This window comes from Rhinoraja longicauda, chromosome 24 (assembly GCF_053455715.1).
Source record: "Rhinoraja longicauda isolate Sanriku21f chromosome 24, sRhiLon1.1, whole genome shotgun sequence".
NCBI lineage: Eukaryota > Metazoa > Chordata > Chondrichthyes > Rajiformes > Arhynchobatidae > Rhinoraja > Rhinoraja longicauda.
Window position 1 is genome coordinate 32,533,687 of NC_135976.1, and position 27,729 is coordinate 32,561,415.

Below are 27,729 nucleotides of genomic sequence, written 5' to 3' on the forward strand. Positions count from 1 at the left end.
CCATGGGAGATGACCCTCCCACTCCAGATTCTTAAACACAGAAGGGACATACTTAATTCTGGCATCAAGCAAGCAACACAACTTGTGGGACCCTGGACTGCATGAAATAAACGTGGGAATGCTTGCAACCATCTGGCGGCATCTCCATGGGCAAGGCTCATGTCTAGATCAAGGTGCTTGGTCCATCTATGGTGGCCTCGGACGGATCCTTGCTCAAATCTGTGGATTGGGATCCGAACGAAGAATCTCCCAACACAGAGAAAGAACGCTCCCAACTGAAGCATCTCCCATACCTCACTAAAATGGCACAGAACGTGCTTTTAAACATTAAATGTCCAAAGACTTCATTCACTTTATCTTCACAAGGGTCTCAAACACGCCGCATAGATAACCTCGCCACTTTGCCGCGGCGGGGGGGAAGACGGGGGGGGGGGGGGGCGAGCTCCCCGGCCTGCTGGCACTTCTCTGCCCCACATACCAGTTGATCCTTGTCCCTCTGTGGTCTACCATCCAAAAGGATATAATTTTGGTGTCATCTGTAAACTCACTAATCGTACTTCCAATATTAGCACCTAAGGCAGGTAGATGGGAAGAGTGTAGATATGGGCATATTGGTCGGCGTGGGGAAAGTGGGTCAAAGGACTTGTTTCCGTGCTGTTTGACTCTGACCACCAACATTAACATCTAAGTTGTCGTTGTAGGTAGTCACGGAACACCTCCAAGGGGTGGATGCATGTTGCGGTACAAAACATCTCACCAATGTCTACGCCACAACCTTGGATCACGCTGAATGATTCCATGCGCAATATGATGACAAATGTTTTCCCAGCGCTGATCGTTGATGACTCTGTGTGGAAGTAATGATATTTTCTTGGACTTCCAGGAACGTGATGCTGAATGTTCGCCGTGTTTGGGCTGTGTTACGATGGGCACTCTTTGGAGCCCTGCTTCTCTTGTCGGTCTCCATCTCCTGTGTGACAACTTTTAAAAGGTAAACGTTTGCAATTTCTTCACTCTGGTGTTCAGATTAAATTCGATTGGGAGTGATGGATCAAGACTAGTTGGGAATTTTACTTTAGAACTGTAGAGATGGAGCGTGGACACGGGCCTTACAGCCTAATAAGTCCGCGCCGACCAACGTACACTAGCACTATCCTACACACGAGGAACTATCCTACACTAGCACTATCTTACACACGAGGAACTATCCTACACCAGCACTATCCAACACACGAGGAACAATTTACAATTATATAGAAGCCAATTAACCCACAAAAACTACACGTCTTTGGATTGTGGGAGGAAACCGGAGCACCCAGAGAAAACCCGCGCAGTCATAGGCAGAACATACAAACTCCGTGCAGACAGCACCCACAGTCAGGATCAAACCCAAGTCTGCGGCGCTGTCGGGCAGCAACTCTAGTCACAGTGCCTTGGGTCATTTCCTCGGGTAAAATGTGATGGTAGAGATTATAAACTACGTTTTAATTGTTATTCAAGGAAAAAAAACGGCCGCGACCTGGCAGATGGAGGGGAAAGAGGAACAGCGACGGTGAGCCGGCTGGGGTCCCACCTCCCGCTCCCTCGGATGCGTTTGGGTTTGCCGAGGTCGGCTGCGGGAGGCACCCGCGCATAGAGGCCGTGGTCGCGGGTGTAGCGGGGAAAAGGGTGCGTTCGTTGGTCGATGTGTGGGCGGAGTGCGAGTGGGCCGCTGGAGGCCCCAAAGAGGTCGCGGACGAGCGCATGGATCCGACACGGTCTGCAGCGGCACGGCAGGGAGCGGCGGTGGAGACACCGACAACATCGCCAGGCCAGGCCGACCCCTGCAACTCACACCCAGTGCAGTCCCCACGACAATTGCCCATTTAGCCCAAAATAAGACGCCACTTTTTTAACAATGTGATCTTTAAGAATATAAGATACCGCCAGAAATGTGGCAACTCGTGTGTGCTGTCCCCTGTAATCTTGTCCTTAGCTTCGACTGTGCTTATATCAAGTAAGATTTTTACTGAATTCTATGCAAAAGAAATGTCACTGTCCGGGTGTACATGAGACAATAAAGTACCATTGATCCATTGAGAATTTGGGATATAAAACCGGTTAAATGATTACAAGTATTGAGCTGTGGACATGCGTTATAAGAATAAGTTAGAAATTAAGGGTAATCGTTATATCAATAATGTTATTCTGATGGAATGACACCAAACAATCACCGTTGAGCTTTTCAGGGCCAGAGAGGTTGTTAACCAGTTGGAGATGTCCAAATCTCAGCACCTTGACCCACAGCATCACCACAACCCCACCTATGTCCAATCTAAAATAACCGCTAGAGCAGGAATTTGTTCCGCCAGAGGGTGGTGAATCTGTGGAATGCATTGCCACAGACGCCTGTGGAGGCCAAGTCAATGGGTATTTTTAAAGTGGAGATTGACAGGTTTACTCAGGCAGTCAAAGGTTGTGGGGAGAATGGGGTGGAGAGGGAAAAATAGACCCGTCATGATTGAATGGAGGAGTAGACTCGATGGGGCAAATGGCCGAATTCTGCACCAATGTTTGCAGACACTTCTGTCCATCCTGACATTCGCCCAAAAGACAGCAGTACGTAGACTAGAACTCAAAGCTGGCTCTCCAGAATGTGATCTTTTAACTTCATTAGCAATTGAATTGCTGTGCAAAACCCTGCCCATTGAATATTGATGAAAATAATCCAGCGTAAGTAAAGATGGCTGAATTTTTTTCATAAGGTCATAAGTGATAGAAGTAGAATTAGGCCATTTGGCCCATCAAATCTACTCCGCCATTCAAACATGGCTTATCTATCTCTTCCTCCGCACCCCATTCTACTGCGTTCTCCCCTTAACCACTGACACCTGTACTAATTGAGAATGTATCTATCCCTGCCTTAAAAATATCCATTGACAGCCTCCACAGCCTTATGTTGCAAAGAATTCCACAGATTCACCACCCTCTGACTAAAGGTTTATTGAGCAATTCTTTGCAATAATGCAACAACAACTTGCATTTCTTTTTTTTTTGAATAAATTTTTTATTGGAGATAGGTACATAACCTGTTTACATCTTTACAGTCATACATTTTTAAATTGATAATATTGTCAATTATTATTATATTGTCTCCAATACCTTTTGCCCCTTTTTTTTTAAACTAGATAGAACTAAAGAACTAGATGAAGTAAAGAAAGAAAAAAGAGAGAAGAAAAATAAAAACAAAAACAAAAACAGATTATAAAGATAAGGAAAAAGTTAGTTAAAGAAGAGTGGAGAAATTTATTAAAATAACAAAAACTTCATTCGAGATATATTCGTACATTTCAAAGTATAGCATTTCATCCATTCTTTAGTCCGAGTGCTAGTCAGGTTCCTGTGCTGAACCATTCTGACCCTTTAAGTAATCAATAAAAGGAGACCATATTCCAATAAATAATTCCTGTTTATCCAACAGGGAAAATCTGATTCTTTCCACGTTTAAGGTCTCCGTCATTTCTATAATCCACATTTTGATTGTGGGGGACGTAGGGCCTTTCCAAAATTTTAGAATTAATTTTTTTCCTGTTATTAAACTATAATCCATAAAGTTTCTTTGTGTTGTTCTAAATGTTTGATTTAATTCTAATATTCCGAGTATAATTAATTTTGGATCTGGGTCCAATTGTGTGCTGGTTACTTTAGATATTATGCTAAAAATATTTACCCAGAATTTTTTAATTTTTATACAGTTTGCAAACATATGAAATAATGTAGCTTCTAAATGTTGACATTTATCACATTTAGGTGAGATATGTTGGAAAATTTTATGTAGTTTTGTTTTTGAATAGTGTAACCTATGTATTACTTTAAATTGTATTAGAGAATGTCTGGCGTTTAGTGAACACTGATGTATATGTTGCAAACTTTCTTCCCAAGTATCTTTCGTAATTACTTGGTTTAATTCTTTTTCCCATTTTTGTCTGTATAAGTCCGTGGAGGGAATGTCACTGTCTAATAAGATATTATATATATAAGATATTAATTTTTCTGTATTAGGATGTTTGTTCCAACATTCATCAAGAATTTCTGAATTTCTAATTCGAAAATTTTGGGAGTTCGATTTTACATAATCTCTAAGTTGAAGATATCTGAAATAATCATTTCCACGAAGACCATAAGTCTGTTGCAACTCCTGAAATGTCAGAAAAGTGCCTTCCTTATAAAGTTGTCCCATATTTTTAATTCCATAATCCTTCCATTGTGTAAAACCCCCGTCTACCCATGAAGGCTTAAACAAAGGATTATTCACAATTGGAAGAAAAAGTGATAAATTATCTAATTTTAATGTCTTTTTTAATTGTTTCCAAATTCGTATAGCACTAAATATTATAGGGTTTTCCCTATAAATTTTTTTGTTTAATTTAGACGTAGCAAATAATATCGAACCAATATCAAAAGGTAAACAATCCTCCTTTTCCATTTTTAACCAGTCTGGTTGATGATCTATTTCTTCCAACCAGAAATTCATATTTTTAATATTAACTGCCCAGAAATAAAACAAAAAATTGGGTAAAGCCAGGCCTCCATTTATTTTTGATTTACACAAGTGTCTTTTGTTTATCCTATGATTCTTATAATCCCAGATAAAATCATTAACAATTGAGTCCAATTTTTTAAAAAAGTTTTTTGTCAGATATATCGGAATTGTCTGAAAAAGGTATAATATTTGCGGTAAAAAAATCATTTTTATGGCATTAATTTTGCCAACCATTGAGATAGGGAGTGTTTTCCAATATTGAATATTCTTATGTAGTTTGTTCAGTAATGGGGGGAAATTTGCTTTAAATAATGATGTATATATCTTAGTTACATAGATACCTAGATATTTAAATTTTTCATTTACTATTTTAAATGGAAATTGTTGTATTATCTGTTTATTATGTTCCCTTATTGGCATAATTTCGCTTTTATTCCAATTTATTCTGTATCCTGAAAGTGAACCAAATTGGGTTATTAGCTTTAATAAGTTTGGAATACTAATTTCTGGTTTTGTAATGTAAATTAATACGTCATCTGCGTATAGAGAAATTTTATTCACTGTGTCCTTTGTGTTATATCCATGTATTTCCGGATGCCCCCTAACTCTTTCTGCCAGTGGCTCAATAGCAAGCGCAAATAATAATGGGGATAACGGGCATCCTTGTCTACAACCTCTAGATAGGCTAAATTTCGATGACAACCTTTGGTTTGTAAATATTCTGGCCGTGGGATTTGTATATAACAGTTTTATCCATGTACAGAATTTCTCCCCTAGCTGCATATTTTCCATCACCGAAAATAAATAAGACCATTCAACCTGATCAAATGCTTTTTCAGCATCAAGTGAGATTATTGCTAGATCTTCATTAATAATTCTCTTGGAATATATAATATTAAATAATCTTCTTAGATTATAGTATGAATATCGTTTCTGAATGAAGCCTGTTTGGTCAGGGTGTATTAATTTATTCATCACTGTACTTAATCTATGCGCTAGTATTTTAGTTAAAATTTTTTGATCTGTATTTAAAAGTGCAATTGCTCTGTATGATCCCGGGTCTTCCGGATCTTTATCAGCTTTAGGAATAAGTGTTATTATAGATTCATTTAGAGTATCTGGAAGTTTCTGTTGAGTATATATATACTCATACAGTCTATGTAAACGTGGGCTAAGCAAATCATAAATTTTTTTATAAAATTCGGAGCCTAAACCATCTGGTCCTACTGCTTTACCATTTTTTAAAGAACCAATAGACTCCTCAATATCCTTTATCGTAATCTCCCTTTCTAGTACTTCTCTATCTTTTGAATCTAAACCTTGTAAATTACATTTTTTTTAAAAGTCTGCTATTCCTTCTGATTGTGCTACGGTTTTAGTTGAATAAAGGTTCTGATAATATTGGAGAAATCTATCATTTATGTCCTTGGGCATTTTTAATAATTCTCCTGTCTCTGTTCTAATTTTCTGAATTATTTTTTCCCCTTCCATTTTTCGTAACTGACGTGCTAATAGTTTTTGTGGTTTGTCTCCAAATTCAAAATGTAATTGTTTTGTTTTTTGATAAAGTTTTATTACTTGTTCTGAATACATTTTATTTAGTTTATATTTCAATACAGCAATTTTATTATGTTTTAGAGTAGATGGCATTCTCGCATTTTCTATATCTAGTTGTTTAATTTCACTTTCCAATGTTTGTTGCTTAATCCTGTTCTCTTTATTATAAAAAGCTTGAGCGGAAATTAATGTACCTCGAACAACTTGCATTTCAACAGCAATTTAAACATGATGGAAAAGTTTCAAGGGTCTTCACAGCACCGTTGTCAGGTAGAGTTTAGCATCGAATCATATGCGGGTTTAGAGATACAGCATGGAAACAGGCCCTTCGGCCCACCGAGTCCACACTGACCATCAATCCACCCGTTCACACTAGCCTCCCGTTATCCCACTTTTGCATGCACTCCCTACACATTGGGTGCAATTCTACAAGAGGGCCAATTAACCGACAAAGCCACACGTCTTTGGGATGTGGGAGGAAACCGGAGCACCCGGAGGAGACCCACCGGGTCACAGGGAGAACATGCAATCTCACACTAATTGCGCCGGAGGTCAGAATCGAACCCGGGTCTCAGGAGGTGGTTGCAGTTTCACCTACAGCAAACCCAACCCACAAATATCAGCCAGAACAAGCATCTCCATCACCAGTGTAGCAGTGTTACAACACAATGCGAGCTACTCACGTCAAAATATGTTGACAAAGAAGAAGACGCAAGGAAGTACAGATGCAGCAATATCAGATAGTCCGCTTGGGCAGATTGGAACCCAATGGAGGGGAACATTGAATTCTCTAGTTTTAAGTAACTAACCAACAACCACCCTTTCCCCTAACCTCTGTCCCAATAGACAATAGACAATAGGTGCAGGCGTAGGCCATTCGGCCCTTCGAGCCAGCACCACCATTCAATGTGATCATGGCTGATCAGTCGCAATCAGTACCCCATTCCTGCCTTCTCCCCATAGCCCCTCACTACCCGTATATACCCTTTCCTCTAGCTTCACATTTCAATCCCTCTTCTCTCCATATCTCAAAGCCTTTTATCTTCTTTCCATCTCTGACGTTCGTCCACCCATCAGCCAATAACCCTCTCTCCCTCAGCTGTATCCACCTATCACTTCCCAGGCTTTATCCTGCCCCCACCTCTCTTCCAGCATTCTCCCCCCTACTCAAATCATCCTGAAGAATGGTCCTGACAAAACAAACATCACCTATCCATGTTCTCTGGAGATGCTGCCTGGTCCATTTAGTTACTCCTGCACTGTGTGTCTATTTTTGAGAACTAGGAAGTTGTGAGGTTGATAAGCAGATCTCGGAGAAAATCCAGGCGGTCACGGCAGACTGTACAAACTCCTTACAGACAACACCGTAGTCGGGATCGAAACCGAATGTCAGCCTAAGGCAGCAGTTTCGACGATTGCGCCACCGTGCCACCGTCGTCCACTCGTCCCACTTGCCTCCGTTTGACCCACCTCCATTTTGTTCTGCCATATATTGGTCATGATCCAGTTTTCACCCTCAGTTCCGATGCTCGACAAATTAGTGACGCGCATTTTGAGGTGGGTAAACAAATCACAAGTTCACAAGTTCTAGGAGTAGAATTAGGCCATTCGGCCCATTCCTCCATCCAAACACGTCTGATCTCTGTCTCCTATCCCCATACAAGTTCAGACGCAGTGTGCCCGCATTTGGGGAGGGGGTTGAGGTGGTGGGCAAGGGAATGTTTGAGGTGGTGGACAGAGTGCCAGTCAAGCGGGCAGACTTCACCAGGATGAAGCGGAGCTTCGATGAGATGCTCCAATCCAGGCAGCTGGAGAGCGTTGCGGCGCCCTCCTGATAGGTGCAGTGTCCGTGGTGAGGAGGCTGGGGGAGGTGGCAAGTGAGTCGCAAGTTACTCTCGAACCACACTAAGCCATTTCCTGAGTAAACGGAAATAGAATGTTTGACTTCTGTTGTGAATGAGGAAGAGGGCAACTCAGACGCAGTGCAGGGACCAAACCGAACCAACGCACCCGAGACATGGCGGTGACACAGGGAGAATTCACCCAGCAGAAACGGCCCAGATCCAGGGGAACAGTCGCTCTGTTGGTTCTTGTCGCTCTTGACCTCACACCAGGTAAATCGTTGTATTACAAAATGCTCTGTTCTTTAGAATTATTTCCTCGCGCCTTGCATTATTTGTAACCACGGACCTCTCTGCACCTTGTGGGGACCTGATGATAAATTGCTCAACACTCCTTAGTTCCTGTAGACTTCCATCAGCGATTGTTGTCGTGTTGTGCGCAGCCAAATTGCGCACAGCTAGCTCCCTGTCGAAAATGACCCAACAGCTGGCCTTGTTGACCTTGGGTGTCGGGATAACCCTAGTCCGCAGAACGGAAAGGTTGCTCCACTATTCTGGTACAAACTATCTCCAGGTGAACTTTTTCAGTGACTTGAGAGAGCAGATGGCAGATCAGCTAAATGCCTCGGCAAAGTGCCATCGCCTCCAGCAGTGACGAGCTCCCTCAGTACCGCGCTCCCTCAGTCCACGAGCTTCGGGAGTGGGGGTTGAACCAACGACTCTCTGACTCGGAGACCAGAGTGCCACACGCTGACCTTTCGCTAGATGTCAATGCTGGCCCTTGGTGTGGCTCAGCCCGGGACACAAGTTATCCTCCTCTCCCCGACGAGAATTCTGCAACAGCCGCCCTCGCTGTTCCCCCTCTGCGATTCCTCCTGCTCTCCGGCTCCGCGACCGACATTTCCTCATCGCCATCTGCTTAGATCTGTCGCTTTCACGCCTTACCCCTTGCATATCTCTTGACTTCCTGCCCCACTCACTCTCGGTCTGAAGAAGGGTCTCGGCCCGAAACGTCACCCATTCCTTCTCTCCAGAGATGCTGCCTGACCCGCTGAGTTACTCCAGCATTTTTTTGTCGATCAAAGGCACACGGCACTCCCTCCAGGCACTGCAATGGGAAATGTTGAACCTAAACCTTAGCACATTCAAAGAAAAAAACCTGTGGAAGCCACACATTGGGAACCGGCGGGCGTCTCAAATGAGGAAGCACCACATTGACTGTCCAATTTAGCATTTGAAGAAGTTGTGGTAATCTCTCCCTTCCAAGAAAAATCAACCGCCTCACACCAGATTCTGCTGCTCGAGCTGTTCTTCACACCGTGCTTTCCCCAGCCTCTGAGTTCTCCTTCAAGGCGTTTGTCTTGTGGCTTGTGAGCGGTCCTGGACTGATGTGATGATGTGTCTCCACCCCAGCTCCTGAATCTGCAGAGTTTCAAATGTGTTAGAGTCGCCATACAGTGATACAGTGTGGAAACAGGCCCTTCGGCCCAACTTGCACACACCGGCCAACATGTCTCAGTTACACTGGTTCCACCTGTCCACGTTTGGTCCATGTTCTCTTCAAACCTGTCCTATCCATGTACCTGTCTAACTGTTTCTTAAGTGATGGGATATTCCCTGCATCAACTACCTCCTCTGGCAGCTTGTTCCATACTCCCCCCACCCTTTCCTACCCCCCACTCTTTGCGTGAAAAAGACACCTCATGATTATTCCAGATGGACGTGGAGTTTGAAACATCAGAGGCAGATCCACCTTCTACCACAGGCCGGGACGTTTCGTTCAATGGGGCACAAAGTACTGGCTCGAAGGGCCGAATCGCCTACCCGGAACCAATTTTCTATGTTGATATGTTTCTATGAATCGTCACCTATCCACCTTCTCCAGAGAGAGTTCCTGACCCGTTGAGTTACTCCAGCACTTTGTGTCCTTTTGTGTATTAACCAGCGTCTGCAGTTCCTTGTTTTTACTAGTTCAATGGGGAAGTGGGTTTTACTGAGATTGAACCCAGGGTGGGTCAGAGTGAGAGACAGTTTGGCTTCCTGTCACATGACCACCACTCGGGTCAAGCCACGCCCACAGGGAAGGAGGAACCGGACGCCAGGTAGATTCAGGAACTTGGGGAACAATCCCGCTGAAATGGGAATTAACACAAGCGGTAAAAGCATTAACCATATAACAATTACAGCACGGAAACAGGCCCGTTCATCCCTACCAGTCCACGCCGACCACTTTCTCTCACCACTGAGTAAAGAAGTTGCCCCTCATGTTACCCCTAAACTTTTGTCTCTTAATTCTGAAGTTATGTCCCCTTGTTGGAATCTTCCCCACTCTCAAAGGGAAAGGCCTACCCACATCAACTCTGTCCGTCCCTCTTAAAATTTAAAAAACCTCTATCAAGTCCCCCCTCAACCTTCTACGCTCCAAAGAATAAAGACCCATCCTGTTCAACCTCTCTCTGTAGCTTAAGTGCTGAAACCCAGGCAACATTCTAGTAAATCTCCTCTGTACCCTCTCCATTTTGTCAACATCCTTCCTATAATTTGGCGACCAGAACTGCACACCATACTCCAGATTCGGCCTCACCAATGCCTTGTACAATTTTAACATTACATCCCAACTTCTATATGCGATGCTTTGATTTATAAAGGCAAGCATACCAAACGCCTTCTTCACCACCCTATCCACATGAGATTCCACCTTCAGGGAACAATGCACAGTTATTCCCAGATCCCTCTGTTCCACTGCATTCCTCAATTCCTACAATTTACCCTGTACGTCCTATTTTGGTTTGTCCTACCAAAATGCAGCACCTCACACTTATCAGCATTAAACTCCATCTGCCATCTTTCAGCCCACCCTTCCAAAAGGCCTAAGTCTCTCTGTAGACTTTGAAAATCTACTTCATTATTAACTACACCACCTATCTTAGTATCATCTGCATACTTACTAATCCAATTTGCCACACCATCATCCAGATCATTAATGTAAATGACAAACAACAGTGGACCCAACACAGATCCTTGGGGTACTCCACTAGACACTGGCCTCCAACCTGACATACAGTTGTCAACCATTACCCTCTGGTATCTCCCATTCAGCCATTGTTAAATCAATCTTGCAACCTCACTATTAATACCCAACGATTTAACCTTCTTAATCAACCTTCCATGTGGAACCTTGTCAAATGCCTTACTAAAGTCCATATAGACAACATCCACAGCCTTGCCCTTATCAATTTCCCTGGTAACCTCTTCAAAAAATTCAAGAAGATTAGTCAAACATGACCTTCCAGGCACAAATCCATGTTGACTGTTTCTAATCAGGCCTTGTTTATCCATGTGATTATATATATTGTCCCTAAGTATCTTTTCCATTAATTTTCCCACCACAGACGTCAAACTAACAGGTCTATAATTGCTAGGTTTACTTTTAGAACCTTTTTTAAACAAAGGCACAACATGCACAATGCGCCAATCTTCCGGCACCATCCCCGTTTCTAATGACGTTTGAAATATTTCCGTCATAGCCCCTGCTATTTCTGCACTAACTTCCCTCAATGTCCTAGGGAATATCCTATCAGGACCTGGAGACTTATCCACTTTTATATTTTTCAAAAGTGTCCGTACCTCCTCTTCTTTAATCCTCATAATTTCCATCACTACTCTACTTGTTTCGCTTACCTCACATAATTCAATATCCTTCTGCTCGGTGAATACCGAAGAAAATAAATTGTTTAATATCTCCCCCATTTCTTCCGGCTCAGCACATAGCTGTCCACTCTGACTCCCTAATGGACCAATTTGATCCCTCGCTATTCTTTTGCTATTGACATATCTGTAGAACCCCTTGGGGTTTACTTTTACTTTACTTGCCAAAGCAACCTCATATCTTTTTTTTGCTTTTCTAATTTCCTTAAGATTCCTTTTACATTCTTTATATTCCTCAAGAACCTCATTTACTCCCTGCCGCTTATATTTATTGTATATCTCCCTCTTTTTCCAAACCAAATGTCCAATTTCCCTGGAAAACCACGGCTCTTTCAAATTATTATTCTTTCCTTTCCACCGAACAGGGACATAAAGACTCTGTACTCTCAAAATGTCACCTTTAAATATCCTCCATTTCTCTATTATATCCTTTTCATAAAACAAAATGTCCCATTTCACTCCTTTTAAATCCTTTCTCATCTCCTCAAAATGAGCCTTTCTCCAATCCAAAATCTCAACCCTTGGTCCAGATATAACCTTCTCCATAATTATATTGAAACTAATGGCATTGTGATCACTAGACCCAAAGTGCTCCTCAACACATACCTCCATCACCTGACCCGTCTCATTCCCTAACAGGAAGTCCAACACTGCCCCTTCTCTGGTAGGTACCTCTACGTATTGCTGCAAAAAACTATCCTGCACACATTTTACAAACTCCAAACCATCCAGCCCTTTAACAGAATGTGATTCCCAGTCTATGTACGGAAAATTGAAATCACCCACAATCACTACTCTGTGCTTACTACTAATATCTGCTATCTCCTTACATATTTGCTCTTCCAATTCCCGTTCCCTATTTGGCGGTCTATAATACACCCCTATAAGTGTTGCTAAGCCTTTCTCATTTCTGAGTTCCACCCAAACAGCCTCCCTAATCGAGCCTTCTAGTCTGTCCTGCCAAAGCACTGCTGTGATATCCTCCCTGACAAGCAATGCAACACCCCCACCTCTTGCCCCTCCGATTCTATCACATCTGAAACAATGAAATCCTGGAATATTTCATTGCCAATCGCAACCCTCCTGCAACCATGTTTCACTGATCGCCACAACATCATACTTCCAGATGTTAATCCAGGCTCTAAGCTCATCCACCTTTCTTACAATGCTCCTAGCATTAAAATATACACATTTAAGGGACCCATCTTTTCTTATTCTCAGTTTATTTCTTTTCACTTCTTTCACTCCTACATATTGGGTCTGAGTGTTTCCCTTTTCTGCCTCCTGCCTCACACACTGCCTATTAGCTATCTGTGTTTGAGTCTCTCCCCCCAACCGTACTAGTTTAAAGTCTCCGCAATTACCTGAGCAAATCTCCCCGCCAGGATATTGGTTCCCCTCAGGTTCAGATGCAACCCGTCCTTTTTGTACAGGTCATACTTACCCAGAAGAGGTCCCAATGATCCAGAAACTTGAATCCCTGCTCCCTGCACCAGTCCCTCAGCCATGTATTTATCCTCCACCTCACTCCATTCCTATTCTCACTATCGCGTGGCACAGGCAGTACGCCTGAGATTATCACTTTGGAAGTCCTTTTTTTTAAACTCTCTTCCTAGCCCCCTAAATTCTCCTTTCAGGACCTCTTCCCTTATCCTACCTATATTGTTGGTACCTATATGTACCACGACCTCTGGCTCCTCTCCCTCCCTTTTCAGGATATCTTGGACACGTTCAGATACATCCCGGACACTGGCACCAGGGAGGCAAACTACCATCCGGGTCTCCCGACTGCGTCCACAGAATCGCCTATCTGACCCCCTCACTATAGAGTCCCCTATCACTATCGCTCTCTTCTTCCTTTCCCTACCCTTCTGAGCAACAGGGCCGGACACCGTGCCAGAGGCCCGGGCGCCGTCGCTGCCCCCAGGTAAGCTGTACTCCCTAACAGTACCTAAACAGGAGTATTTATTGCCAAGGGGTACATCCACTGGGGTACTCTTTAGTCCCTGCCTCTGCTCCTTGCCCCCCCTAACCGTGACCCACTTGTCTACCTCCCGTGGTCTTGGAGTGACCACCTCTCTATAACTCCTCTCTATAACCTCCTCACTTGTCCCTGACCAGACGGAGGTCATCAATCTGCCGCTCCAGGTTCCTAATACGGTCCCTTAGGAGCCCCATTTTGTCGCACCTGGCGGAGATGTGGATGTGTGGAAGACTATCAGACTCCCAGATTCCCCACATCCGACACCCAGAACAATAAACTGCCCTGGCAGTCATACTCCCCCTTAACCGCTCCAACCGCCCACCCAAAAGAACTGAGTGATCTCCTGGGAGAGGCGAAAAACCGGATAAAAACCCAGGCCAATTTGGGGAAGAAAAATCCGGGAAATTCCTCTCCGACCCCAAGCTAGGCGATCGAAACTTGTCCGGGAGATCACACAGGTCTTACTCCTTACTATCCCCCACACAATACTACGGTCTCTGCTCTCTCTCACTCACACACACGCACACTGATTGCTGCTGCTGATTGCTACAGGATGCAAGTGCAACAGGATCTATGCAAAAGAAGAGAGACACACAATTCTGGAATAACTCAGCGGGATGGGCAGCATCTCTGGAGAGGACACATCACCCATCAGGTTCTCCAGGGATGCTGCCTGTCCCGCTGAGTTACCCCCGCTCTTTGTGTCCATGTTTGATGTAAACCAGCACCTGCAGTTCCTTGCTACACATGATCTATGCGAAACCATGGACCTGTCTGGACAGTACAAATGACATGTTTTTTATTCTTAAAACTCAGCTTGTGTTGATGCAGTGCGATTGATCTTTCATCATTAATGTGCCAACAGGGTCAATGGGAATAACTGCACCCAACGAGGTGAGGGGAGTGTTGGGGCAGTCGGTCACAATGGAATGTCGGTATGTTCAGAAACACAGGGACGACAAGAAGCTATGGAGTAAAGGTGATTATTACCGTCTCTCCAGTACCGTGGTTTCTACTGATGACCCACACCGAGGGAGAACATCGATGACTGATAACAGAACAGAACAGATAATTTCAGTAACCATCGACAACCTGGAGAAGAGTGATGAAGGACGCTACTGGTGTTCGATAGTAAAATTTGCAGCCAATGAAAAGACGTCCATCTCATTGAAGGTTTCTGAAGGTGCGTTGACGATCTCTCCTCACTCTCCCAGTTGTGAAAATCCCAGCTGGGAATTCCCGGCCTCGGTCGTCATGGTGACTCGGTGCCACATCACCGGGGGTCGGGGTGAGGGGGAGGGAACCTCATTTACTGGTGTCCCGGCCCATGGGGCCACACCAAGAGCCCACTGTCCCAGGAGCAGTGTGTGGGGGGGGAGGGGCGTCATGAACGGGGACCGGCGTTTCTGCTGCTGACGGCTCATTTCCCCAAAGATGATCGCTCAACGACCACAACCTCTGCCGCCCCTCAACGGTGCTGGGGGGGGGGGGGCGCCCCCTCAACCGCTCTCCCTGCCCGTCACTGTGACACCCACCACCCACACAAAATCTGAAGAAGGTTCCCAACCCTAAACATCGTCTGTTCATTCCTTCCACAGATACTGCCCGATCTGCTGAGTTACTCCAGCACTTTGTGATTTGCTCAAGATTCCAGCACCTGCCATTCCTTGAGTCTCACAGACATTGTTGATCTATGAGCTCAGTTTATTGTTGTCACCTGTACCGAGGTACAGGGGGAAATCTTTACCATGTTTCCGATGAGGGCCAAGTCATTGGGTATTTTTAAAGTGCAGTTTGACAGGTTCTCGATTATTACGGGGGTCAAGCAATGTGGGGAGAAGGCAGGACGATGTGGTTGAGAGGGAGAGATAGATCAGCCATGATTGAATTGCGGAGTAGACTCAATTGGCCAAATGGCCTAAGTCTACCCCTATCACTTATGAACTTATAGAACATCGAAAATAGGTGCTGGAGGATGCCATTTTGCCCTTTGAGCCAGCACTTATGAAATAAGAATCCTCATGAGATGAGTGATGTAGTCTTTACACTGAGCCACACAAACCGTACAAGTTGAAATACTCAACAAGGCGGGCAGCATCTGTGGAGAGAGAATGATGGTTAATGTTTCAGATAGATACCACCAACCAAATTGCATTATTTCCAATTCAGTCCGCATAATGCAGTGCATGGATCATCCCACTCCCACTTCAAGTTCTTCTCCATCGCAGAAGACATGTACACCAGTCATTGAAAGTAGGCATGCAGGTGCAGCAGGCAGTGAAGAAAGCAAATGGTATGTTGGCATTCATAGCGAGGGGATTTGAGTATAGGAATGTCTTCCCTCAGATTAGGAGACCAACTCGCTCTCGGTCTGAAGAAGGGTCTCGGCCCGAAATCTCACCCATTCCTTCTCTCCTGAGGTGCTGCCTGACCCGCTGAGTTACTCCACCATTTTGTGTCGATCAAAGACACACGGCACTCCCTCCAGGCACTGCAATGGTAAATGTTGAACCTAAACCTTAGCACATTCAAAGAAAAAAACCTGTGGAAGCCACACATTGGGAACAGGCGGACGTCTCAAATGAGGAAGCACCACATTGACTGTCCAATTTAGCATTTGAAAAAGTTGTGGTAATCTCTCCCTTCCAAGAAAAATCAACCGCCTCACACCAGATTCTGCTGCTCGAGCTGTTCTTCACACCGTGCTTTCCCCAGCCTATGAGTTCTCCTTCAAGGCATTTGTCTTGTGGCTTGTGAGCGGTCCTGGACTGATGTGATGATGTGTCTCCACCCCAGCTCCTGAATCTACAGAGTTTCACATGTGTTAGAGTCGCCATACAGTGATACAGTGTGGAAACAGGCCATTCGGCCCAACTTGCACACACCGGCCAAAATGTCTCAGTTACACTGGTCCCACCTGTCCACGTTTGGTCCATGTTCTCTTCAAACCTGTCCTATCCATGTACCTGTCTAACTGTTTCTTAAGTGATGGGATATTCCCTGCATCAACTACCTCTTCTGGCAGCTTGTTCCATACTCCCCCCACCCTTTCCTACCCCCGACTATTTGCGTGAAAAAGACACCTCATGATTATTCCAGATGGACGTGGAGTTTGAAACATCAGAGGCGGATCCACCTTCTACCACAGGCCGGGACGTTTCGTTCAATGGGGCACAAAGTACTGGCTCGAAGGGCCGAATCGCCTACCCGGAACCTATTTTCTATGTTGATATGTTTCTATGAATCGTCACCTATCCACCTTCTCCAGAGAGATTTCCTGACCCGTTGAGTTACTCCAGCACTTTGTGTCCTTTTGTGTATTAACCAGCGTCTGCAGTTCCTTGTTTTTACTAGTTCAATGGGGAAGTGGGTTTTACTGAGATTGAACCCAGGGTGGGTCAGAGTGAGAGACAGTTTGGCTTCCTGTCACATGACCACCACTCGGGTCAAGCCACGCCCACAGGGAAGGAGGATCCGGGCGCCAGGTAGATTCAGGAACTTGGGGAACAATCCCGGTGAAATGTGAATTAACACCAGCGGTAAAATCATTAAAGTGCAACAGGATCGATGCAAAAGAAGAAAGACACAAAATGCTGGAGTAACTCAGCGGGACGGGCAGCATCTCCGGAGAGGAAACATCACCCATCGGGTTCTCCAGAGATGCTGCCTGCCCCGCTGAGTTACTCCAGCTCTTTGTGTCAATCTTTGGTGTAAACCAGCACCTGCAGTTCCTTGCTACCCATGATCTATGCGAAACCATGGACCTATCTGGACAGTACAAATGACGTGTTTTTTATTGTTAAAACTCAGCTTGTGTTGATGCAGTGCGATTGATCTTTCATCATTAATGTGCCAACAGGGTCAATGGGAATAACTGGACCCAACGAGGTGAGGGGAGTGTTGGGGCAGTCGGTCACAATGGAATGTCGGTATGGTCAGGAATACAGGGACGACAAGAAGCTATGGAGTAAAGGTGATTATTACCATCTCTCCAGTACCGTGGTTTCTACTGATGACCCGCACCGAGGGAGAACATCGATGACTGATAACAGAACAGAACAGATAATTTCAGTGACCATCGACAACCTGGAGAAGAGTGATGAAGGACGCTACTGGTGTGCGATAGGAAAATTTCCAGCCAATGAAATGACGTCCATCTCATTGAAGGTTTCTGAAGGTGCGTTGACGATCTCTCCTCACTCTCCCAGTTGTGAAAATCCCAGCTGGGAATTCCCGGCCTCGGTCGTCATGGTGACTCGGTGCCACATCACCGGGGGTCGGGGTGAGGGGGAGGGAACCTCATTTACTGGTGTCCCGGCCCATGGGGTCACACCAAGAGCCCATTGTCCCAGGAGCAGTGTGTGTGTGGGGGGGGGGGGGGTAACCTCATGAACGGGGACCGGCGTTTCTGCCGCTGACGGCTCATTTCCCCAAAGATGATCGATCAACGACCACAACCTCTGCCGCCCCTCAACGGTGCTGGGGGTGGGGCGCCCCCTCACCCGCTCTCCCTGCCCGTCACTGTGACACCCACCACCCACACAAAATCTGAAGAAGGTTCCCAACCCTAAACATCGTCTGTTCATTCCTTCCACAGATACTGCCCGATCTGCTGAGTTACTCCAGCACTTTGTGATTTGCTCAAGATTCCAGCACCTGCCATTCCTTGAGTCTCACAGACATTGTTGATCTATGAGCTCAGTTTATTGTTGTCACCTGTACCGAGGTACAGGGGGAAATCTTTACCATGTTTCCGATGAGGGCCAAGTCATTGGGTATTTTTAAAGTGCAGTTTGACAGGTTCTCGATTAGTACGGGGTCAAGCAATGTGGGGAGAAGGCAGGACGATGTGCTTGAGAGGGAGAGATAGATCAGCCATGATTGAATGGCGGAGTAGACTCAATTGGCCAAATGGCCTAAGTCTGCCCCTATCACTTATGTACTTATAGAACATCGAAAATAGGTGCTGGAGGACGCCATTTTGCTCTTTGAGCCAGCACTTATGAAATAAGTATCCTCATGAGATGAGTGATATAGTCTTTACACTGAGCCACACAAACTGTACAAGTTGAAATACTCAACAGGTCGGGCAGCATCTGTGGAGAGAGAACGAGGATTAATGTTTCAGGTAGATACCACCAACCAAATTGCATTATTTCAAATTCAGTCCGCGTAATGCAAATAGTCCATGGATCATCCCACTCCCACTTCAAGTTCTTCTCCATCGCAGAAGACACGTGCCTAACTCCAGCAGCAGGCAGACAACACAGCCTGTGGGACTCTGAAGGGCATGAAAGAAGTCTCTGAATGTTTGCAACTATCTGCGGGCATCTTAATGGGTTAGCCTCCTGTCTAACTCAAGGGGCTTGGTACATCTATGGTGGCCTCAGTTGGATCTTTGCCCAAATGTCTGGAGTGGGATTCGAACCAGGAATCTCCCCACACAGAGCAAGAGCGCTCCCAACTGAATCATCTCCCACACCTCACTGAAGTGGCACAGAACGTGCTTTCAGACATTGAACGTTCAAAAACTTCATTCACTTTATCTCCACAAGGGTCTCAAACACGCCACCCAGATACGGTCACCACCACCTCTGCAACAATCAGCGCAAGGTCTTCCACCACAACCACTCTGACCACCCTGCCTCAGGATGCACCAACCACCAAGGAAACAAGTTCCCCTGAGACTCCCGTTTCAACACCTCCAAACAGGTTAGTAACTCGAAGAGCCCACTCAGCCTTACCTGAGAACAAATTAGTTCAGTTCAGTTCAGCTCAGTTTAAAGATACAGCGTGGAAATGGGCCCTTTGGCCCACGAGTCTGCTCTGAGCAGCGAACACTCCATACAACAGTTCTGTTCCACACGCTCGGGACAATTTACAGAAGTCGATTAACCTACATTGGAATATGGGATGAAACCGGAGAAAACTCTTACGATCACAGGGAGAACGTACAAACTCTGTACAGACAGCACCGGTAGTCAGGATCGAACCCGGGTCTCCTGCGCTATGAGGCAGCAACTCATCCGTTGCGCCACCGTACCGTCCCTAAATGGTCGGCATTGACTCAATGGGCCAAAGGGCCTGTTCCCATGTCATATCTCTAAACTACTTTATAGTTCCTTAGATACCAATAGAATTATTTATAATGTTCTAGAATTTAACCTGCACTGCATTCAAGTATAGTTCCACATTTTTACTTTTCGGATCGAAACACATGGTGCGTTACTGGAGAGGGAATCGGTCCTATTACTATGAGCTTGCCATTATTTTTTCTTGTATTTTGCAGGGAGGCAATTACATCTTTATGGCAGGTTGTTCTATCGATTGCCTTGACAATTGTCTTTCTTCTGTTCATCGCTGCCATTATTGGATTTGTAAAAAAAAAAGACAGGAAAAGAAAACTGCCTTCGGGAGGCGGGGAGGGGGGTTGGGCTGTCAGACACCGGCCCCACGGAAGGTCCCAGCTACCAGCGGTTCTGCTGCTGTGGCTCATTTCCACATAGTCCAGAACTTTGATGACTCTGTGTGGAAGTAATGATATTTCCTTGGATTTCCAGGGACGTGATGCTGAATGTTCGCCGTGTTTGGGCTGTGTTACGCTGGATACTCTTCGGAGCCCTGCTTCTCTTGTCGGTCTCCATCTCCTGTGTGACAACTTTTAAAAGGTAAACGTTTGCAATCTCTTCACTCTGGTGTTCAGATGAAATTCGATTGGTAGTGATGGATCAAGACTAGTTGGGAATTTTACTTTAGAACTGCAGAGATGAAGCGTGGACACGGGCCCTACAGCCGAACAAGTCCGAGCCGACCAACGATCGGCACTATCCTACACACCCAGGACTATCCTACACGAGCACTATCCTACACACGATCATATAGAAGCCAATTAACCCACAAATCTACACGTCTTTGGATTGTGGGAGGAAACCGGAACACCCGGAGAAAACCCGCGCAGTCATAGGCAGAACATACAAACTCCGTGCAGACAGCACCCACAGTCAGGATCATATCCAAGTCTCCGGCGCTGTCGGGCAGCAACTCTAACGCGGCGTCAATGTGCCTTGGGTCATTCCCTCGGGTAAAATCTGATGGTAGAGATTATAAACTGCGTTTTAATTGTTATTCAAGGAAAAAAACGGCCGCGACCTTGCAGATGGGGACAGCAGCGGTGGAGGGGAAAGAGGAACAGCGCCGGTGAGCTGGCTGGGGTCCCACCTCCCGCTCCCTCGGATGCGTTTGGGTTTGCCGAGGTCGGCTGCGGGAGGCACCCGCGCATAGAGACCGTGGTCGCGGGAGGAACGGGGAAAAGGGTGCGTTCTTGGGTCGATGTGTGGGCGGAGTGCGAGTGGGCCGCTGGAGGCCCCACAGATGTCGGGGACGAGCGCATGGATCGGACACGGTCTGCAGCGGCACGGAACGGCACGGCACGGAGCGGCGGTGGAGACACCGACAACATCGCCAGGCCACGCCGACCCCTGCAACTCACACCCAGTGCTGTCCCCACGACAACTGGCCCTTTAGCCCAAAATAAGACGCTACTTCTTTAACAATGTGATCTTTAAGAATATAAGATACCGCCAGAAATGTGGCAACTCGTGTGTGCTGTCTCCTGTAATCTTGTCCTTAGCTTCGACTGTGCTTATATCAAGTAAGATTTTTACTTAATTCCATGCAAAAGAAATTTCACTGTCCGGGTGTACATGAGACAATAAAGTACCATTGGTCCATTGAGCAATGGGGATATAAAAACGGTTAAATGATTACAAGTATTGAACTGTGGACATGCGTTATAAGAATAAGGTAGAAATTAAGGGTAATCGTTATATCAATAATGTTATTCTGATGGAATGACACCAAACAATCACCTTTGAGCTTTTCAGGGACAGAGAAGGTGTTCACCAGTTGGAGATGTCCAAATCTCAGCACCTTGACCCACAGCATCACCACAACCCCACCTATGTCCAATCTAAAATAACCGCTAGAGCAGGAATTTGTTCCGCCAGAGGGTGTTGAATCTGTGGAATGCATTGCCACAGACGGCTGTGGAGGCCAAGTCAATGGGTATTTTTAAAGTGGAGATTGACAGGTTTACTCAGGCAGTCAAAAGTTGTGGCGAGAATGGGGTGGAGAGGGAAAAATAGACCCGTCATGATTGAATTGCGGAGTAGACTCGATGGGGCAAATGGCCGAATTCTGCACCAATGTTTGCAGACACTTCTGTGCATCGTGACATTCACCCAAATGACAGCAGTACGTAGACTAGAACTCAAAGCTGGCTCTCCAGAATGTGAACTTTTAACTTCATTAGCAATTGAATTGCTGTGCAAAACCCTGCACATTGAATATTGAAGAAAGTAATCAAGCGTAAGTAAAGATGGTTGAATTTTTGTCATGTCATAAGTGATAGGAGTGGAATTAGGCCATTTGGCCCATCAAAGCTACTCCGCCATTCAAACATGGCCGATCTATCTCTTCCTCGCACCCCATTATCCTGCGTTCTCCCCATAACCACTGACACCTGTACTAATTGAGAATCTATCTATCTCTGCCTCAAAAATATCCAGTGACAGCCTCCACAGCCTTATGTGGCGAAGAATTCCACAGATTCACCACCCTCTGACTAAACGTTTATTGAGCAATTCTTTGCAATAATGCAACAACAACTTGCATTTCAACAGCACCTTAAAGGTGATGGACAAGATTCAAGATTTTTCACAGCACCGTTGTCAGGTAGAGTTTGGCATCGAATCATATGCGGGTTTAGAGATACAGCATGCAAACAGGCCCTTCGGCCCACCGAGTCCACGCTGACCATTGATCCATCCGTTCGCACTAGACCCCCGTTATCCCAATTTTGCATGCACTCCCGACACATTGGGTGCAATTCTACAAGAGGGCCAATTAACCTACAAAGCCACACTTCTTTGGGATGTGGGAGGAAACCGGAGCACCCGGACGAGACCCACCGGGTCACAGGGAGAACATGCAATCTCACACTGATAGCGCAGGAGTTCAGAATGGAACCCGGGTCTCAGGAGGTGGTTGCAGTTTCACCTACAGCAAACCCAACCCACAAATATCAGCCAGAACAAGCATCTCCATCACCAGTGTAGCAGTGTTACAACACAATGCGAGCAACTCACGTCAAAATATGTTGACAAAGAAGAAGACGCAAGGAAGTACAGATGCAGCAATATCAGATAGTCCGCTTGGGCAGATTGGAACCCAATGGGGGGGGGGGGGACATTGAATTCTCTAGTTTTAAGTAACTAACCAACAACCACCCTTTCCCCTAACCTCTGTCCCAATAGACAATAGACAATAGACAATAGGTGCATGAGTAGGCCATTCGGCCCTTCGAGCCAGCACCACCATTCAATGTGATCGTGGATGATCAGTCTCAATCAGTACCCCATTCCTGCCTTCTCCCCATACCCCCTGACTACCCGTATATATCCTTTCCTCTAGCTTCACATTTCAATCCCTCTTCCCTCCATATCTCAAAGCCTTTTATCTTCTTTCCATCTCTGACGTTCGTCCACCCATCAGCCAACAACCCTCTCTCCCTCAGCTGTATCCACCTATCACTTCCCAGGCTTTATCCTGCCCCCACCTCTCATCCAGCATTCCCCCCCCCCCTACTCAAATCATCCTGAAGAATGGTCATGACAAAACAAACATCACCTATCCATGTTCTCTGGAGATGCTGCCTGGCCCATTCAGTTACTCCAACACTGTGTGTCTATTTTTGAGAACTAGGAAGTAGTGAGGTTGATAAGAAAATCTCGGAGAAAATCCAGGCGGTCACGGCAGAATGTACAAACTCCATACAGTACCGTAGTCGGGATTGAACCCGAATGTCAGCCTAAGGCAGCAGCTCGACGATTGCGCCACCGTGCCACCCTCGTCCACTCGTCCCACTTGCCTCCGTTTGACCCACCTCCATTTTGTTCTGCCATATATTGGTCATGATCCAGTTTTCACCCTCAGTTCCGATGCTGGACAAATTAGTGACGCGCATTTTGAGGTGGGTAAACAAATCACAAGTTCACAAGTTCTAGGAGTAGAATTAGGCCATTCGGCCCATTCCTCCATCCAAACACGTCTGATCTCTGCCTCCTATCCCCATACAAGTTCAGACGCATTGTGCCCGCATTTGGGGAGGGGGTTGAGGTGGTGGGCAAGGGAATGTTTGAGGTGGTGGACAGAGTGCCAGTCAAGCGGGCAGACTTCACCAGGATGAAGCGGAGCTTCGATGAGATGCTCCAATCCAGGCAACTGGAGAGCGTTGCGGCGCCCTCCTGATAGTTGCAGTGTCCGTGGTGAGGAGGCTGGGGGAGGTAGCAAGTGAGTCGCAAGTTACTCTCGAACCACAGCAAAGTCATTTCCTGAGTAAACGGAAATAGAATGTTTGACTTCTGTTGTGAATGAGGAAGCGGACAACTCAGACGCAGTGCAGGGACCAAACCGAACCAACGCAGCCGAGACATGGCGGTGGCACAGGGAGAATTCACCCAGCAGAAACGGCCCGGATCCAGGGGAACAGTCGCTCTGTTGGTTCTTGTCGCTCTTGGCTTCACACCAGGTAAATCGTTGTATTACAAAATGCTCTGTTCTTTAGAATTATTTACTCGCGCCTTGAATTATTTGTAACCACGGACCTCTCTGCACCTTGTGGGGACCTGATGATAAATTGCTCAACACTCCTTAGTTCCTGTAGACTTCCATCAGCGATTGTTGTCGTGTTGTGCGCAGCCAAATTACACACAGCTAGCTCCCTGTCGAAAATGACCCAACAGCTGGCCTTGTTGACCTTGGGTGTCGGGATAACTCTTGTCCGCAGAACAGAAAGGTTGCTCCACTATTCTGGTGCAAACTATCTCCAGGTGAACTTTTTCAGTGACTTGAGAGAGCAGATGGCAGATCAGCTAAATGCCTCGGCAAAGTGCCATCGCCTCCAGCAGTGACGAGCTCCCTCAGTACCGCGCTCCCTCAGTCCACGAGCTTCGGGAGTCGGGGTTGAACCAACGACTCTGACTCGGAGACCAGAGTGCCACACGCTGACCTTTCGCTAGATGTTAATGCTGGCCCTTGGTGTGGCTCAGTTAGCCCGGGACACAAGTTCTCCTCCTCTCCCCGACGAGAATTCTGCAACCGCCTCCCTCGCTGTTCCCCCTCTGCGATTCCTCCTGCTCTCCGGCTCCGCGACCGACATTTCCTCATCGCCATCTGCTTAGATCTGTCGCTTTCACGCCTTACCCATTGCATATCTCTTGACTTCCTGCCCCACTCACTCTCGGTCTGAAGAAGGGTCTCGGCCCGAAACGTCACCCATTCCTTCTCTCCAGAGATGCTGCCTGACCCGCTGAGCTACTCCAGCATTTTTTTGTCGATCAAAGGCACACGGCACTCCCTCCAGGCACTGCAATGGGAAATGTTGAACCTAAACCTTAGCACATTCAAAGAAAAAAACCTGTGGAAGCCACACATTGGGAACAGGCGGGCGTCTCAAATGAGGAAGCACCACATTGACTGTCCAATTTAGCATTTGAAGAAGTTGTGGTAATCTCTCCCTTCCAAGAAAAATCAACCGCCTCACACCAGATTCTGCTGCTCGAGCTGTTCTTCACACCGTGCTTTCCCCAGCCTCTGAGTTCTCCTTCAAGGCGTTTGTCTTGTGGCTTGTGAGCGGTCCTGGACTGATGTGATGATGTGTCTCCACCCCAGCTCCTGAATCTGCAGAGTTTCAAATGTGTTAGAGTCGCCATACAGTGATACAGTGTGGAAACAGGCCCTTCGGCCCAACTTGCACACACCGGCCAACATGTCTCAGTTACACTGGTTCCACCTGTCCACGTTTGGTCCATGTTCTCTTCAAACCTGTCCTATCCATGTACCTGTCTAACTGTTTCTTAAGTGATGGGATATTCCCTGCATCAACTACCTCCTCTGGCAGCTTGTTCCATACTCCCCCCACCCTTTCCTACCCCCCACTCTTTGCGTGAAAAAGACACCTCATGATTATTCCAGATGGACGTGGAGTTTGAAACATCAGAGGCAGATCCACCTTCTACCACAGGCCGGGACGTTTCGTTCAATGGGGCACAAAGTACTGGCTCGAAGGGCCGAATCGCCTACCCGGAACCAATTTTCTATGTTGATATGTTTCTATGAATCGTCACCTATCCACCTTCTCCAGAGAGAGTTCCTGACCCGTTGAGTTACTCCAGCACTTTGTGTCCTTTTGTGTATTAACCAGCGTCTGCAGTTCCTTGTTTTTACTAGTTCAATGGGGAAGTGGGTTTTACTGAGATTGAACCCAGGGTGGGTCAGAGTGAGAGACAGTTTGGCTTCCTGTCACATGACCACCACTCGGGTCAAGCCACGCCCACAGGGAAGGAGGAACCGGACGCCAGGTAGATTCAGGAACTTGGGGAACAATCCCGCTGAAATGGGAATTAACACCAGCGGTAAAAGCATTAACCATATAACATATAACCATATAACAATTACAGCAGGGAAACAGGCCCGTTCATCCCTACCAGTCCACGCCGACCACTTTCTCTCACCTAGTCTCATCTACCTGCTCTCAGACCATAACCCTCCAATCCCTTCCTATCCATATACCTATCCAATTTACTCTTAAATAATAAAATCGAGTCTGCCTCCACCACTTCCACCGGAAGCTCATTCCACACAGCCACCACCCTCTAAGTAAAGAAGTTCCCCCTCATGTTACCCCTAAACATTTGTCCCTTAATTCTGAAGTTATGTCCCCTTGTTGGAATCTTCCCCACTCTCAAAGGGAAAAGCCTACCCACGTCAACTCTGTCCGTCCCTCTTAAAATTTAAAAAACCTCTATCAAGTCCCCCCTCAACCTTCTACGCTCCAAAGAATAAAGACCCATCCTGTTCAACCTCTCTCTGTAGCTTAAGTGCTGAAACCCAGGCAACATTCTAGTAAATCTCCTCTGTACCCTCTCCATTTTGTCAACATCCTTCCTATAATTTGGCGACCAGAACTGCACACCATACTCCAGATTCGGCCTCACCAATGCCTTGTACAATTTTAACATTACATCCCAACTTCTATATGCGATGCTTTGATTTATAAAGGCAAGCATACCAAACGCCTTCTTCACCACCCTATCCACATGAGATTCCACCTTCAGGGAACAATGCACAGTTATTCCCAGATCCCAGATCCACTGCATTCCTCAATTCCCTACAATTTACCCTGTACGTCCTATTTTGGTTTGTCCTACCAAAATGCAGCACCTCACACTTATCAGCATTAAACTCCATCTGCCATCTTTCAGCCCACCCTTCCAAAAGGCCCAGGTCTCTCTGTAGACTTTGAAAATCTACTTCATTATTAACTACACCACCTATCTTAGTATCATCTGCATACTTACTAATCCAATTTGCCACACCATCATCCAGATCATTAATGTAAATGACAAACAACAGTGGACCCAACACAGATCCTTGGGGTACTCCACTAGACACTGGCCTCCAACCTGACATACAGTTGTCAACCATTACCCTCTGGTATCTCCCATTCAGCCATTGTTAAATCAATCTTGCAACCTCACTATTAATACCCAACGATTTAACCTTCTTAATCAACCTTCCATGTGGAATCTTGTCAAATGCCTTACTAAAGTCCATATAGACAACATCCACAGCCTTGCCCTTATCAATTTCCCTGGTAACCTCTTCAAAAAATTCAAGAAGATTAGTCAAACATGACCTTCCAGGCACAAATCCATGTTGACTGTTTCTAATCAGGCCTTGTTTATCCATGTGATTATATATATTGTCCCTAAGTATCTTTTCCATTAATTTTCCCACCACAGACGTCAAACTAACAGGTCTATAATTGCTAGGTTTACTTTTAGAACCTTTTTTAAACAAAGGCACAACATGCACAATGCGCCAATCTTCCGGCACCATCCCCGTTTCTAATGACGTTTGAAATATTTCCGTCATAGCCCCTGCTATTTCTGCACTAACTTCCCTCAATGTCCTAGGGAATATCCTATCAGGACCTGGAGACTTATCCACTTTTATATTTTTCAAAAGTGTCCGTACCTCCTCTTCTTTAATCCTCA

The 27,729-nt window shown here is 46.0% G+C and overlaps 1 protein-coding gene across 1 annotated transcript in view; it reads left to right on the top strand.

The window, feature by feature from the left end:
• Positions 1-23,920, top strand: part of LOC144605239 (polymeric immunoglobulin receptor-like) — a 40,982-nt gene extending 17,062 nt beyond the window's left edge. The window contains exons 4-10 of the mRNA XM_078420335.1: positions 14,478-14,795; positions 17,472-17,789; positions 19,168-19,324; positions 19,902-20,072; positions 20,173-20,280; positions 21,243-21,263; positions 23,755-23,920. Coding sequence (XP_078276461.1) covers positions 14,478-14,795; positions 17,472-17,789; positions 19,168-19,324; positions 19,902-20,072; positions 20,173-20,280; positions 21,243-21,263; positions 23,755-23,920 — 1,259 coding nt within the window. The remainder of the gene's footprint in view (positions 1-14,477; positions 14,796-17,471; positions 17,790-19,167; positions 19,325-19,901; positions 20,073-20,172; positions 20,281-21,242; positions 21,264-23,754) is intronic.
• The last annotated feature ends 3,809 nt before the right edge of the window (positions 23,921-27,729 follow it).